Source organism: Caenorhabditis briggsae (genome assembly GCF_000004555.2).
Source record: "Caenorhabditis briggsae complete genome, chrII, whole genome shotgun sequence".
NCBI classification, from domain to species: domain Eukaryota; kingdom Metazoa; phylum Nematoda; class Chromadorea; order Rhabditida; family Rhabditidae; genus Caenorhabditis; species Caenorhabditis briggsae.
In genome coordinates, this window is record NC_013486.2 from 6,330,954 (window position 1) to 6,344,321 (window position 13,368).

The following is a 13,368-nucleotide window of genomic DNA, read 5'->3' on the forward strand; positions in this document are numbered from 1 at the left end:
TCGATCCTCTATTTCTCATTTTTCGGACAACATCCACTAGGAAATGCATTCCCGCGCACACTGCCGTTTCTCCTCATATCTACCGATATTTGTATGTTTACACAATTCAAACACCGGCCACCCAATATGTTTGCATTTTACAAGTCCCAATATTCGTCGTTCGGTTACCTTCTCTTTTCATCTTCACACCTACGCTTTTCATTTTCTAATCCAATACGGACATTTGAGAACATCCTGAATTAATTTTGACTGTGGGCATTCTCATAAACTATGAAAAATCTTATTATCTTTCTCCATTGTATTTTGAGAATTTCGTGAATTCAAAAGCTTGAGTAAAATATTGGTGTCATACAGGGTGGTGCATAATTACCCGGACAAGTTTACACTAGCCTAAAATTTGGGTGAAGCGTTGTACTGGGTCCAAATTTGGAGTGGGGAAATTCAACAAATTTATCAGTAAACTGACCAAGTTTCAAACTATTTGACCAACTTTGATAAAAATCGCAATAAATTACGTCGTTGATCTATGAACAATTATAACAATGCCTCGACTTGAGGTATTGCTTTGAAATTTTCAGTAGCTTTGAATCAAATGTAAAATTATATTTTTACCAATTTTCAGCTCTCCAAGATACCTATGTCTAAGGATATACCCGCTTTTATCATTCTGTAAGAGCAAGAAACCGTAACACTCCCACACAATGCCATACAGCCATCAACTTTGAGCTCAATTATATCGTTCCCTGTGCAAGATATCAAAAATTTGTTAACTGATAAAATATCACTGATAATATGATAAAAATTTCTTTAGTTGATCACTTTTTGATATCTAACACAAAAAATGAGAAATATTTCTCATAGGAACCGAGAAAATTGCTCAAAATTTGAACGAGTCATTGGCGGGCTATAAGCGGCTCAGTGAACCCTAATTTAAAATTCAATGTTTCTCATTTTCTGTGTCAGATATCAAAAAGTGATCAACTAAAAAAATGTTTATCATGTTATCAGTAACATTTTATCAGTTGCCAAATTTTTGATACCATTTTTGATACGAGCTAAAAGTTGAAGGTTTGGGTGGTGTTCTATTAGAGTGTTTACGATAATTGTGCGTAATCTAGGATACTGATGATCTTTTAGTGTAAAAATACCATTGACTTTCTATCCTCGCGCATCTTTTCCTAACTTTGTATATTTCTAATAGTAAGTGCACTCATGTAATGGTACTCTGAATTTTTGAACACCCCCACATTGGCCTTTTCATCGTATCTGGCACAAAACCCCCTCCAGCTGCAAATTGTACCAGGTGCATACTTTCTCCATACTTTTTTTGGGGTTCCTCCAGCTGTCATCTTTCACTCGACCCCTGAACCGTCTCCAGATGAAACTATCCCCTATTCCATTTTTTTTGTTTTTTAATTCATTCCAGTTTTCACTCAACTACTATTCCTACGATCATCACATGATCATCCCACTACTACTACTCTCTCTGTTTTCCGCCTTGATCCTTTTCGTAATTATACGCTTATTCTCGTTTCACTTTCTTTCCTCCATCATAAAATACAGTTTCTTTAATACTCAGCTTAATGCTTCGCAGAATGCCATCAAACATTCGAGAGTCAGATGCATCATGTCTCGAGATGATACGATCAATCATTCGATCGGCAGTTGATGACAATTCGAAATGGGTTGAGATCTTTGTGGATTTTGAGAATGCACAACCAACAGAAGATGAGAGAGAAATCTATAATATGGCAGAAGACGTACTGCACGATTGTGATGAAGTTCTTGCAGATGTTACCAGTTATGGGAATGGTAAGCTTACTTCTAGATTTGGAAAAAGAACTAAAAATCAATCCTAAACTTTCTTAGGTTGCTACATCGAAAGATCCCAGTTGAAAAACGACAGTGATATCCAGGCCCTGAAAGTTTGATGACAAAACTGGAACCTTTTGTGGCAAGGACATGCTCTTACTATGAACACGTGGCTAAAATCGAGAAAATCGTTCCAATCATCTTATGGGAACTGTCATCTGGACCATTGCCTCTCGAAGAACAACTTGCTAATAAGCAGTCTATCGCCAAGCAGTTTGCCCGTTTGATTGGATTCGTGTTGGATTTTGATGTAGTGAAGGTATTCAATTTAGAGTGATCTTTCAAAATGCTCAATGAATTTTCTAGATGAGAACCGCCCAAATCACAAACGACTACAGCTACTATCGCCGAGCAAAGCACATTGTTTATCAAGATTTCGAGTAAGATTTTGATTGTGAAAGTAAAAAATTTCAGACTTTAAAATTAAAAATTCAGAGATCAAGGAGTGCCAGAACTTCCGCAAGTTCAGATGTTTCTGTGCGAAGGAAATCCAATGTTGAAGGCGTTGTGTAATGGAGTAGACGCATATATGCATTCACATCAGACACTTCCAATTAATAATACCACAGACGTTTTTGTCACCATCATCAAGTGAGTCTTTACCAAACATACACCAACTTTTTGATGTTTTTAGCGTTTGCCGATTCATGTTAGCCAATGAGGAATGTTTGGCACGATTGACAGATTCATCCAAACATTTGTGTTGTCGAGTGATGACGGGATTGGTGATTCTCTTTGACCATGTTGACCAGAATGGAGCATTCGTGTCGAATTCGTCCATCGATATGAGAGATGTTGTCAGGTTGATCAAGCAGAATACAACGCAAGAACAGGTACAACCTATTTTTCCGGAACGTTTTTTAAATAACTGTTTTACCGCGCTGTTTCGTATGGAATGCAGGCATAAAACCGTAAGAATCGGTAGTTTGATTCGAAACTTTCGCGTCGAGACCAACGCTAAGGTAATTAGCGTTTTTACAAGGAGTTCCGAAAAAAACACCGTGTTTTTAAAAATAAAATAATCCAAATTTTCAGTCTGACTGCCTGCTCGCTGGTCTTCGATTCACAACAAAACACTACAATGATTCGAGCACTCCAAAGTCTCTTCGTCAAATGATTGAAGTTAAATGAATCGATTTTTAAGCCTTGTCCCTGATTCTAGTCATCCTTGCCCATCCACCTCTTCGTCGTTCTCTTATCGCTTCTAGTTCTCCATGTACACGGTGATTTTTCCATGTTCCCCCATCAAAAAGTACTTTTTATCAGTGATAATGAAGAAATTCCGTTCTCTTGTTTTTAATGATTCGTCCCTCAATGCCTTCCCTTTCCGGTTATCTAATATATAAAGTTTTTCTTTTATATCACACCTTTATTGTTTTGGATCGCAAATATATAACAACAATATGTAGAAAAATTAAAATACAGTTGTTCTTAGAAAAAAGACACAAAACGGAGTGGATGAGAAAACAGTTGAAAATTGTAGGTATGTGAAAAAGGCCGAAGCACGAAAAAGAAAACAAAACTGATCGGTATTTTTGAGTAGCAATTTCAGAAACAAGCGACTCGGGATGAAGTTGATTGAGCCATATTGTGCTAGTTAACACCATTTAATTGTAGAAAACATGGGGAAGGAAGGAAAAGAAGGCGCTTTTAGGTATCGGGGTATCCGGACTATAAACACGTTTTCAGATAAAAAGACAAAGAAAATGTTAAGAGAGAAGTGTCATTGAACAGGGTGATCTATATAGTTAATTTTGATGAATTTTAGAAATTTTAGAGAAGAATTCAACGGAATCCCAAAGGCAGATAATCGAATGAAAACATCTGTATGTTGGTCTTTCGAATTAGTTGAAATGTTTTGGAATCATGCTCATCGAGATGCTACTAGATAGATTATATGAAACGATGTGCAGATGACATCGGTGACGATGCCATCGAAACGCTTCTCTTTTTGGCATTTTTGGGAAGTTTAGGTATATGAGAGAAAGTGGACATCAGAGGCTAAGAAGATTTGGACATAGAAAGATAAAACACAGTCACAATTAAAATACAAAAAAACGGGAACAACGATGAATACTCTAGAGGATTGTGCACTTTTTCTTCTTTTCCTGTTGTGGTGGATCAAGAGCGGCAAGGATGGCCTCGTCGAAGACGTTTTTCAGTCCCTTCTGCAAATCATTTTTGAGTTTTAGATAAACGGATACTAATGTTATATCAATTGATTCTCAACGCTAACAGTTGCTGATAGTTTCTTATAAGATCATTTATCTAGGTAAAAGCCTAAAACGTAGACTCACCTGCGTCAATGCTGAACACTCCACGTATTTCACTGCCTTCAACTCCTTCGCCAACTTCTCTCCAACATCAGTGGATACTGGCTTCTGCTTGTTCTTGGCGAGTTTCTCGAGCATTCCTGGATCATCTCTCAAATCCACTTGGGTTCCGACGAGAAGGAAAGGTGTCTTTGAGCAATGATGCGAGATTTCTGGTACCCACTGAAACGATAAAAGTGAAATCAGATGGTTTTTTTTCGATAATCGCTCAAGTATTAAAAAGGATATAGAATTTAAAAGCCAAGACTTTCTACGTTTCTTGCTAATGGGTTTGAAACAACAGGCAAACAAAAATATGTTTTAAATCAACTCACTTTTTCCCTAACGTTCTCGAACGAAGCAGGAGCGACAACAGAGAAACAGACCAGAAAGACATCAGTTTGTGGATATGAGAGAGGTCTTAACCGATCGTAATCTTCCTGTCCAGCGGTATCGAACAATCCTAGAGTGTACGGCTCGCCACCGATCATCACAGTAACCTGAAAATCTATCGAAATTATTAACGAAAAAGCCTGAATCCACTCACGGCATAGTTGTCGAAGACAGTCGGCACATACTCGGATGGGAACTTGTTTGTGGTGTAACTGATGAGGAGACATGTTTTACCGACAGCTCCATCACCGACGACGACGCATTTGATCGTCTGCATTTCGTCTGAAAATCTATAATCTTCAAAATAATCGAGAAATTTGAATAAATTTAACGGATGAGTCACACATTTGAGCATGAAAGTTTCGACATCGAGAAAAGTAGAGAAAGCGAGAAAATTGCGAAACATGCGCGATAAAAATCGATATTCGCCTTCGAAACTGCAGAGCGATGTCGTAGAATGCGGCAAAGGAATAGGAATACATGAAGAAAGAGCAAGAAATAGGGTGGGGAATGAAGTAGTTTGATTAGACAAAAACTGGTGAAATAACATTTACCAACGCTGATTCCAAATGAGGAATCGTTAAATGAATCACCGATAACGAATGGAATGAGAGCGCGAAAAAGAAACGGTATTAGAGAACGTCTTAATTACTGTATTGAAGGTACAGCACATAGGTACTCTTTTAGGTCGGTTCCGCAGCGATTATAGTAATTTAAAAAATTCAGTCTGAAATTCGGATTTCAATAGTTGTTTTTGAATGGATGCGGCTTTTATTTCTGGGGGTTTCATGCTCGTTCTGAACTATAAATAGCTTCTTTCAATATTTTAGTACAAATTCTAGGAATTAATTGACCGTGCTTTGAAATAAGTTTGACAGTTGAAGGAAAAGAAAACTGGGCGATAGCTGATTTTCGACATGAATCACTTAAAACAAGCAAACCTAAAAATTAAGAAAATTTCAGACAAGACAAGAAGCGTGAAAAAGTTTTGCTGAACACGGGCAAAAAAGGAAGTTGAAGATGGTGGACAGTTTGTCGACAGAGCCTAAGAGAACCGCGACGCGGCCGCTCGCATTCAAAAGACAACTAAAGTGTTGGGAGACGCAGAGAAGAGAAAGAGAGAGTGTTGAGAGAATGGAGACATGACCACACATCTCACATAGGGTCGTCAGACTACCCCAAATTATTGGATTCAAATTTAGGTCCCAGGCACGCGATATCCGTTTCAAAACCTTGAAGTAGTAAGGGTTTAGAACCAATTCAAACCTCAACTAGTTCATTTTCATTCTTTAAGCCTTCTCAGAACCTCGTAAAGGGATTGTATAAGGTTCGGAAAGTCATCATGTTGGTCCTAAACGTTTAATTGTATAGCCTCGTCCCTGATGTTTCTTGGAATCTTTCCGGAGAATAATTCGAGAAACCTACAGTAACCCGACGCCTGAAATAAGCTCTCTTTTATTCGGTTGCGAGTTTGCGATCTGTCGACAAATACAATTCGTTAATTTTTCGTACATTTTTACTGTATGTTCATCACCCTAATTCCAGGTTCATATTTGAAAATTTCGGTGTCACAAATCTCTGCAAACGTAAAGTCTCTTACGATGTTCAGACGTATCACTAGGTTTCATCCCTTTTTATTCATGCCAAAAAATTTGTATTCCTATCTAACTGTCAAATTCCCTTTTTACTGTATCATGTAAAACATAATTAATTTCATTTCGGTACGATAAACCTTGTTTCACTTGCGTACTTCTCTTCTTCATTATGCGTCCGAGATTATATCTGGTGAACGGCCTCACTTTCGAAGATGCCCTACAATAGTTTCCTTTCACATCACCACACCCAGCAGTATAGTCACTTTCCATATCTGTCTTATAAGAAAAAATTTTTGAGTTTTTATCCTTTCTCATAACGGCAAACGCCATTTTCTTTTCCTTGCATTGTCAATCAATAGTCCGTCGATCCGGTTCCCTCGCCCATTTGATGCATTCTTCGCACATTCATGTGCTTCTTTTTATTCTCCGTGGATTCATCTATCGGCATCATCGATTTGTCTAAAATCTTCCTCCATCTTTACATCCTAAAATCCAAACTTCCTGTGATCGCACACCTGTTCTTTCTGGCCCTTAAACTCTCCAACACTGTTTGTTCTTTTCGCTCGTGCGCCTGCACGAATGAAGAGGGAATAGTTTCAAACGCTTTCCGCTCGTAAATCTATATCATATAGGTTGAGAAGAAATAGAGAATAAGAGAAACAACGACAAGTAAATGTTTTTTATTCAGTAAGTGTATTCTGCTTTAAAATTCTTAGCCATCACTCCATGCGGGTTGTTGGCAACGCAAGCGTAGACTCCCTGGTCACCCATCGTAGCCGGGTCTGCAACAAGATTACTTTACTTGTAGTTTTTTTTAATGAAAAAAAAAAGCGAATTTCCACTCATTCCTTGGTTAACTGTTCTGTCAGTTTCCGAATCGGCTACTTTGACTAATAACATTAATATTGTTCACTCACCAACTTCTAGTTTACTCCAAATTGTGTCATTTTCGATTGGCTTTTCATAGTACTGCAATTTCTAATGTTTTTTTTTCATTTGAATTCAGTTTGTAACATACGTGAATGCTCGCCTTTGGTTGTATCTCTGCTCCTTCTTTGTACCATTTTATAGTCGGCCTGGGATCTCCTCGAGCCTTGCAAATAATCAATAGTTTATATCCCAATCGATAGGTCTGACTGAAATGTGAGCCAGTTATGATCTGAGCGCTCTGCAATAATATTCTCATTGTTCACTTCTCTTTTTTTTCTGAATTAATTTCTCACTCTATTATCGGAAAGAACCGTCTGAACCAACGAAAACTCGGCAACTTGAGCGAATTGCAGGTTACTTTTTCCTTTTCCTTTGCCTCCTCGACGACCACCTCTCGAATCAATGGCACCCAATAAGACGCAGAAAAAGAAAATGAAGCGGCCCCAAAATCGAAAGCTCATGATTCGGGATTTGCCGGCTAGTGCAGCCTACCTTCTGCACCCGTCACTCCGCGGAATCTTGCAAAGGTTTGTGTCTGAACTTGGAAATGATTTTGTAGCAGGTCAAATAGGTATTTATGTGAGAAGATAACTATTGATTGGATGCTTCCAAATCCCTAGCATGTGATTTCTCTGGTCCCAGTGTAAAGTAGAACAGAGCATAGAAAAGAGAAGAGTGTGGAAAAATAATGTGTTTTAAGAGGCCCACGATGAAGGACATTAGAAATCTCAGTTTTCTTTCAGTCGGCCGAAACGATGGAACAGTGGAAGTCCCTCACACCGTATTGCTGTGAACCTTGTCCGGAAGTACAAAAAACAAATTAAACCACGAGTTCTACCGTTTTTCTGCGATCACTGCCGTATATCGTCTCGGTATTTTTCCATTATAAAGGATCATGAATGTGACAAGGAAGATAAAAAGAAAGCAGCTAGGAAAGAGGAAGAGAGAAAATATTCAGATTATGATTGCACAAACGGTATTGTTCATTTAAAATAGTACTTTTAAACACAGTAAATATCTCAGAAGCAAGACTTGCAATGAATGCAGAGAAACAGTGGAGATTCAACGCTCTGGCGAGTTTAGAGCAAAGTCTCAAACCCAATGTCATCATGCCAAAGAAAGTAGAAATCTCGAAATTTCCAACAGAAGCCGAGCCTTTAGATTGTGAGCCAGACCAAGCGTGAGTTTGAATTTGGAACTGAAGTGGCTAGCAGCGAAAAGAGAAGACAGAGAGTGACTCTCAACTCGATTAGCACCTCCTGTAGCTGTTGTCTTCTTCTTTTCTCTTGAAAATATTCACTCGTTGTATTGTGCCTCGTTTCAGGTTTTTGGAGGCGAAGAAAAAAGAATTTGAAGATGACATTCCACATCATCCGATTGAAGAAGTGCTAATTGAAAACACTCAAGCTCCTCGTCCACCTACGACAGTGAAGCCGGACCCCAGAGAAGCTGGCGTTTTCTGTTTCAATTGCAAAGGATCATTCGAGAGTTACAGTCAATATCACCTACATCTTTTCAATAGTCACGATAATGGAGCATGCAGTAAAGTGCTCCCAAGTTATTACCCTACCGAGGTACTGTAGAATTACTAACGTTTTAAATTCGCAAAATCTCAAACTTGTAGACTATCGATCGAAGCGGATTGTTCGACCCGAGATACAAGCACAAAGTCATGCACAGTAGACCGTCCAAACGAGACGTCAGACATGTTCGCTGTACACATTGCAAGACGATAAACTTTACTTCAACTGCAGAACTCTACGCTCATATGATTAACTGTGCAAATTCTGTTACTCAGGACAGGTAATACAAATCATCCATTTAAATAACACTCTGAGCATTTATAGTGGTAATTCCCCTCCTCGCAATTTCACTTCATTCGGATACGGACTGCCTCCATCACACGATGCCTATCAATACGTGTTCCCAGAAACCTCAGATCAATCTACTCCCAGAAAGAAGAAAGGCACAATACGATACACGTCTACAACGACGAGATTCTGAATCAAAATGTTGTTCCCTATTTGTTTATAGTTCGAAAATAATGCATATTATAGATGTATTCTTTCTTGTAACATATAATTTCATGGTCTATCAGAAATCTAAGTTTTTTTTTCATTTCCCCATTCGCCAAGTTTTATCCATTTGTATCCTCTTCCTCATAGAATTTCTAAGTCATTACAAGTCATTGTGATTATGCCTTTTTTCCCGAAACTTTCATCCGACCTCCTCCCCGGACTCTTTCCATTTCCAGTCTGCCTTTTCCTGCCCCTGGGTCAACTCCACTCTTTCTTTTGTAATGACTGGTACGATCTCTGTTCTTTCCTTCTAATTGAATATGTGTGTTTCTAATTTTAATATGAAGATTGATAAGCTTTTATTCTACAAAATTTGATTACATGTAAAAATGTAGCAATCAAGAGCTCATCATTTCGATTAATGAGCATTAAGCAGATTCATTTGCAGGTCAATGGTTCCAGAAAGAATCATGTCGTGGTTTCCGGTGGCCTGAAATATTGTTATTATTTTCAGAACTTTTAGTCGAAAATATTAGAAATATTTACATTGGAAAACTCCTGATCACTATTATGGATCTGGGAGTTTTTGGTTAAACAGGGGACATTCCTATATCCGACTTTGTCGTCATTTATACCGTAGATGGAATAAATGTGGCTTCCTTCATATCTTTCCCTGAAATCAGACGATTTGAAAAGTCAAATCAAAAGTTTAGAATTACACAGAGTTAATATTCTGCAAAAATGAAGAGAGACAGAAGAGACCATTTACAGAAGAACAAGCATTTGTGACAGGCAAAACACAAAGATAGGATGCTTTATTTGCGCCTGAAGACATATTTTTGAATTTTAACATTTCTGTGAAATATTCAAACCTGCAACTGAAATGTAGGTTTCAACGGAGCTTGTCAGAGGCGCTCCCAACTCCACATTTCCATCAACACAGTTTCCACCAAGGATAGCCTTTAATCCATGTTCTAAACATGTTTTCTCCTATTTTTAAATACCTTTCTGACAATTGGAGATCCTAAAGAATATCCAATGATATCAACTTTTTGTTTAGTGAAGTCCGCGACCACTTTGATGAAGTTCCTCATCTAAAAACGAGAATACCGTAAGACCTGTATTAGAAGGACCATCATCTTTTACAGGGACTATCCAATTAGAAGGGCCCTCCAATTATCCGACCATTTTTCCGATTTCTTCATCAAAAAATTCGGTGAATTCTCGCCTAATAGTAAAATTTGTAGAAAATCTATTACTTTCACCAAAATTGAGCAAGTTTCTCAGCAAAAAAGACTTCAACGATTTTTTTTTAATTGTGAAATTTCCGGAATTTTTCACTGAAGCCGCACGGAGTTTTTAATTTCAAACAAAACATTTTAAAGGAGGCCCTTCTATATTTCCGAACCCCTCTCGGAGGGCTCTTCTATTAGAGGGGCCGTTCTATTAAAGAAGCCCTTATAATACAGGTTTTACGGTAAATCATTAAAAGTTTTGAACCTGCTGAACAAATGCGCAATCCATAGAAACGTCTTGAGCAGGTGTGATTGCTGCACTTCCACTACCATAGGTGGTTCCATAAACCTGAAGAAACTATGAAACTAACTAATTATTTTGAAAAGAAAAATACGGTATCTTCGCTCCAACCATTACTGAGCAATGCGTTCCTTTGTCCAAAAAAGTTTCCAGCATTGTTAGTGGTTCCATGAACAAGAATGACTGCTCTTCTACTAGTCGGACTGTACCCATCATGAGTGCCTCCTCCGTAGCTTCCAACTGCACCCAAATCGTTTCTCGCCAAGTCATCATACATTTGTTGCGAATAGTTGTTAATTATAAAACTCTTGAAACTGGCTGAGAAGTCAGCAGACGCCAAACCCATGACAAGGAATAGAAGAAGAATTGTATGACGAGAAACCATTGGAAGAGTTTGGGAGGAAGGTCTTTCCGGCACATTCTTCTCCTATTCGCAACTCTTTTTATACTCAAGTTTTCAGTCAGAAAAATCATAATATAGGAAGAGAAACAATGTATTCCATACAAAATATTCGTGTTTCAGACAGGGAAATCAACATTTCTGTGTTCGTGATTACCATAAATTTTCATTTGAACTGTTAAAGAAGATTAGAAAGTGAACATGTTTTTTTTGTTTTTATGTTCATGATTCTGGTTGAACTGGAAAATGAAGAATGGAAGTTGGAATCTATCGAAAAATCTGTTTTAAGAGGGCCCCTCTAACAGAAGCGCCCTCCAAGGAGGGCTTGGAAAAATAGAAGACCTCTTCAAAATATGTTACAGTAAACACTCTAATAGAAGGCCATTGCACTTTGAGGTCAATTATCTCGTTTTTATGAAAGATACCAAAAATTTGTCAACTGATAAAGTATCCATCATAATATCATCAATATTTTATCTGTGGACAAGTTTTTTGGCATCTCCAGAAACCGAGATAATTGAGCTGAAAGTGCAACTATAGGGTGCCCTTCTATTAGAGTGCTCACGGTCTCTGAAATAAAAAAAATTCATACGTTTTCAGTAAAAAATACTCCGGGAATTGAAATTTGTTTCTCAAAAATCTCAGTTTTGGCTAAACCGATAGATTTTAATGAATTTTTATCAAGAATTCACAGAATTGTTCGCTTAAACTTTTCGGAAAAAATGTTACTAAAAATAGAAATACCCCTCTAATTGAAGTGTCCCTGTAATAGAAGGACCGGTCCTTCTAATACAGGTTTAAAGGTAAATTCAGATTATTTAATTCCTCATATCACAATAGTTACATAACATGTTTTAGAATACGGTTCAGTTAAATACATAATGTACAGAAATTATACTATTTTCCTTTTTAGTGTGATAGAATCATCCAGCATGTTGATCGATAAGTTTGAACTGCAATGCGGCTGTTTTGATAAGAACGTCGTCGTGGTTTCCAGGTCGCTGAAAATATTAATCTCTCAGTTTTTCTATCTGAAAAACCAACTGCACCTCGAATTCTCCATTGGCTCCGGCGATCTGGGAACAGAGTTGCCCACACGTATTGCGATATCCAACTTTATCGTCTCCTGGTCCGTAAATGGAGAAAATATATTTTCCCTCGTAGCGGGGTCTTGAGTTGATATCCTTGATGTATTCCGACATACACGATAGTCCATTTTTCATGTTACAAGCACCTGGGAATGGTAGAGCACAGAGGAACGAACCACGGTTTGCACCAGCCACCGAAACATAAGTGTCAATGAGTCCAGTCAATGATGGTCCAAGATTTTCTCCAGTATCGACACAAGCTCCACCAAGAATCGCCTGAAAACAGGAATTTTTTTCGGAATTGAAAACGGGCCCTGTCATAGTTCCTTTTAGGATCTATATTCTTAGACTAACTACTGTAACCACTTTAATAGAAGGCCACTGATACCGCCAACGTTGTGCCTTTATATCTCAATTCCTGTAAATTACAGGCATAGATATCCAAAAGTAGTCAACTGAGAAAATTCTTATCATAATATCAAAAAAAATTAAAAAAATGTTCATCATGTTATCAGTAACATTTTATCAGTTGACAAAATTTGAATATCTTGTATAGGAACTGAGATAATTGAGCTCAAAGTTGACGGTCCGGTGGTCTTATACTTGAGTGTTTACAATAAATTAGATACATATTATAAGAAATCTTTGGTCCGTTTTAAGTCCGTTCAACCATTTTCAGCCGTTTCAGCTTATTAAATGCAATTTCAGCCTTTTTGCAAACAATTTTGTTTTCAGATATATCTGGAAACCTAGAAAAAAAAAATCAAAAGTAAGACTTTCAAATGTACTCAGAAATTTTGAAAACATAGTCAGAATAAGGCTTAAAATAGACTAAAACTAATTAATTTGAAACTGGGCAATCTTTTGCCCATTTTTGGCCCGGTTTTTAGCCGTTTTGTATCGTTTTAACCTATTTCGGAATTTCTGATTTTCAGCAGTTTTTCGGACGTTTTTAGTCCATTCTTAGCCATTTTTAGCCGTTTCTGGACTGTTTCAGCTTTGCTAGAAATTTCTAAAATTCAGCCGTTTATGTTCCGTTTTCAACCAATTTCAGCCATTTCAAGCTGTTTCTGAACCGTTTCCAGCTTACTAGAGAACTATCTGAGCGGGATTCCAAGTTACACTTCATGACCTATATCATTAGAAAGCCCATAAAATTCTGATTCGGAATGTGTTTTCTATACGGCGGTGAGCTTTCGGAAAATTAGGTCACAAGAAATTTTA

At 37.7% G+C, this 13,368-nt stretch overlaps 6 protein-coding genes across 6 annotated transcripts in view; 2 read left to right on the forward strand and 4 right to left on the reverse strand.

Moving 5' to 3' along the window:
* Window positions 1-1,595: 1,595 nt before the first annotated feature.
* CBG13014 lies at window positions 1,596-3,003 on the forward strand (the record flags this gene model as incomplete). Its single annotated transcript, XM_045242167.1, has 6 exons — window positions 1,596-1,812; window positions 1,917-2,131; window positions 2,179-2,252; window positions 2,308-2,463; window positions 2,507-2,705; window positions 2,908-3,003. 6 exons carry the CDS (start codon window positions 1,596-1,598, stop codon window positions 3,001-3,003), a joined length of 957 nt encoding a protein of 318 aa, XP_045095029.1.
* A 947-nt stretch (window positions 3,004-3,950) lies between these two features.
* Cbr-cdc-42 lies at window positions 3,951-4,854 on the reverse strand (the record flags this gene model as incomplete). Its single annotated transcript, XM_002630520.1, has 4 exons — window positions 3,951-4,040; window positions 4,170-4,367; window positions 4,520-4,684; window positions 4,732-4,854. 4 exons carry the CDS (start codon window positions 4,852-4,854, stop codon window positions 3,951-3,953), a joined length of 576 nt encoding a protein of 191 aa, XP_002630566.1.
* A 2,002-nt stretch (window positions 4,855-6,856) lies between these two features.
* Window positions 6,857-7,563, reverse strand: Cbr-oig-4 (the record flags this gene model as incomplete). Its single annotated transcript, XM_002630519.1, has 4 exons — window positions 6,857-6,954; window positions 7,090-7,141; window positions 7,191-7,340; window positions 7,396-7,563. 4 exons carry the CDS (start codon window positions 7,561-7,563, stop codon window positions 6,857-6,859), a joined length of 468 nt encoding a protein of 155 aa, XP_002630565.1.
* Window positions 7,564-7,857: 294 nt separating this feature from the next.
* CBG13011 lies at window positions 7,858-9,106 on the forward strand (the record flags this gene model as incomplete). Its single annotated transcript, XM_002630518.2, has 6 exons — window positions 7,858-7,908; window positions 7,994-8,078; window positions 8,126-8,282; window positions 8,427-8,676; window positions 8,727-8,905; window positions 8,950-9,106. The coding sequence occupies 6 exons, from the start codon at window positions 7,858-7,860 to the stop codon at window positions 9,104-9,106; spliced, it is 879 nt and encodes a 292-aa protein (XP_002630564.2).
* Window positions 9,107-9,538: 432 nt separating this feature from the next.
* On the reverse strand, window positions 9,539-10,933 carry CBG13010 (the record flags this gene model as incomplete). Its single annotated transcript, XM_045242168.1, has 6 exons — window positions 9,539-9,610; window positions 9,667-9,793; window positions 9,840-9,945; window positions 9,993-10,080; window positions 10,125-10,214; window positions 10,751-10,933. The coding sequence occupies 6 exons, from the start codon at window positions 10,931-10,933 to the stop codon at window positions 9,539-9,541; spliced, it is 666 nt and encodes a 221-aa protein (XP_045095028.1).
* A 1,046-nt stretch (window positions 10,934-11,979) lies between these two features.
* The window catches only part of Cbr-lips-17, a gene marked incomplete at both ends in the record, with an annotated part of 3,545 nt that continues 2,156 nt past the window's right edge, over window positions 11,980-13,368 (reverse strand). The window contains 2 exons of the mRNA XM_045242169.1: window positions 11,980-12,057; window positions 12,106-12,420. Of these exons, the coding sequence (XP_045095027.1) occupies window positions 11,980-12,057; window positions 12,106-12,420 (393 nt within the window). The remainder of the gene's footprint in view (window positions 12,058-12,105; window positions 12,421-13,368) is intronic.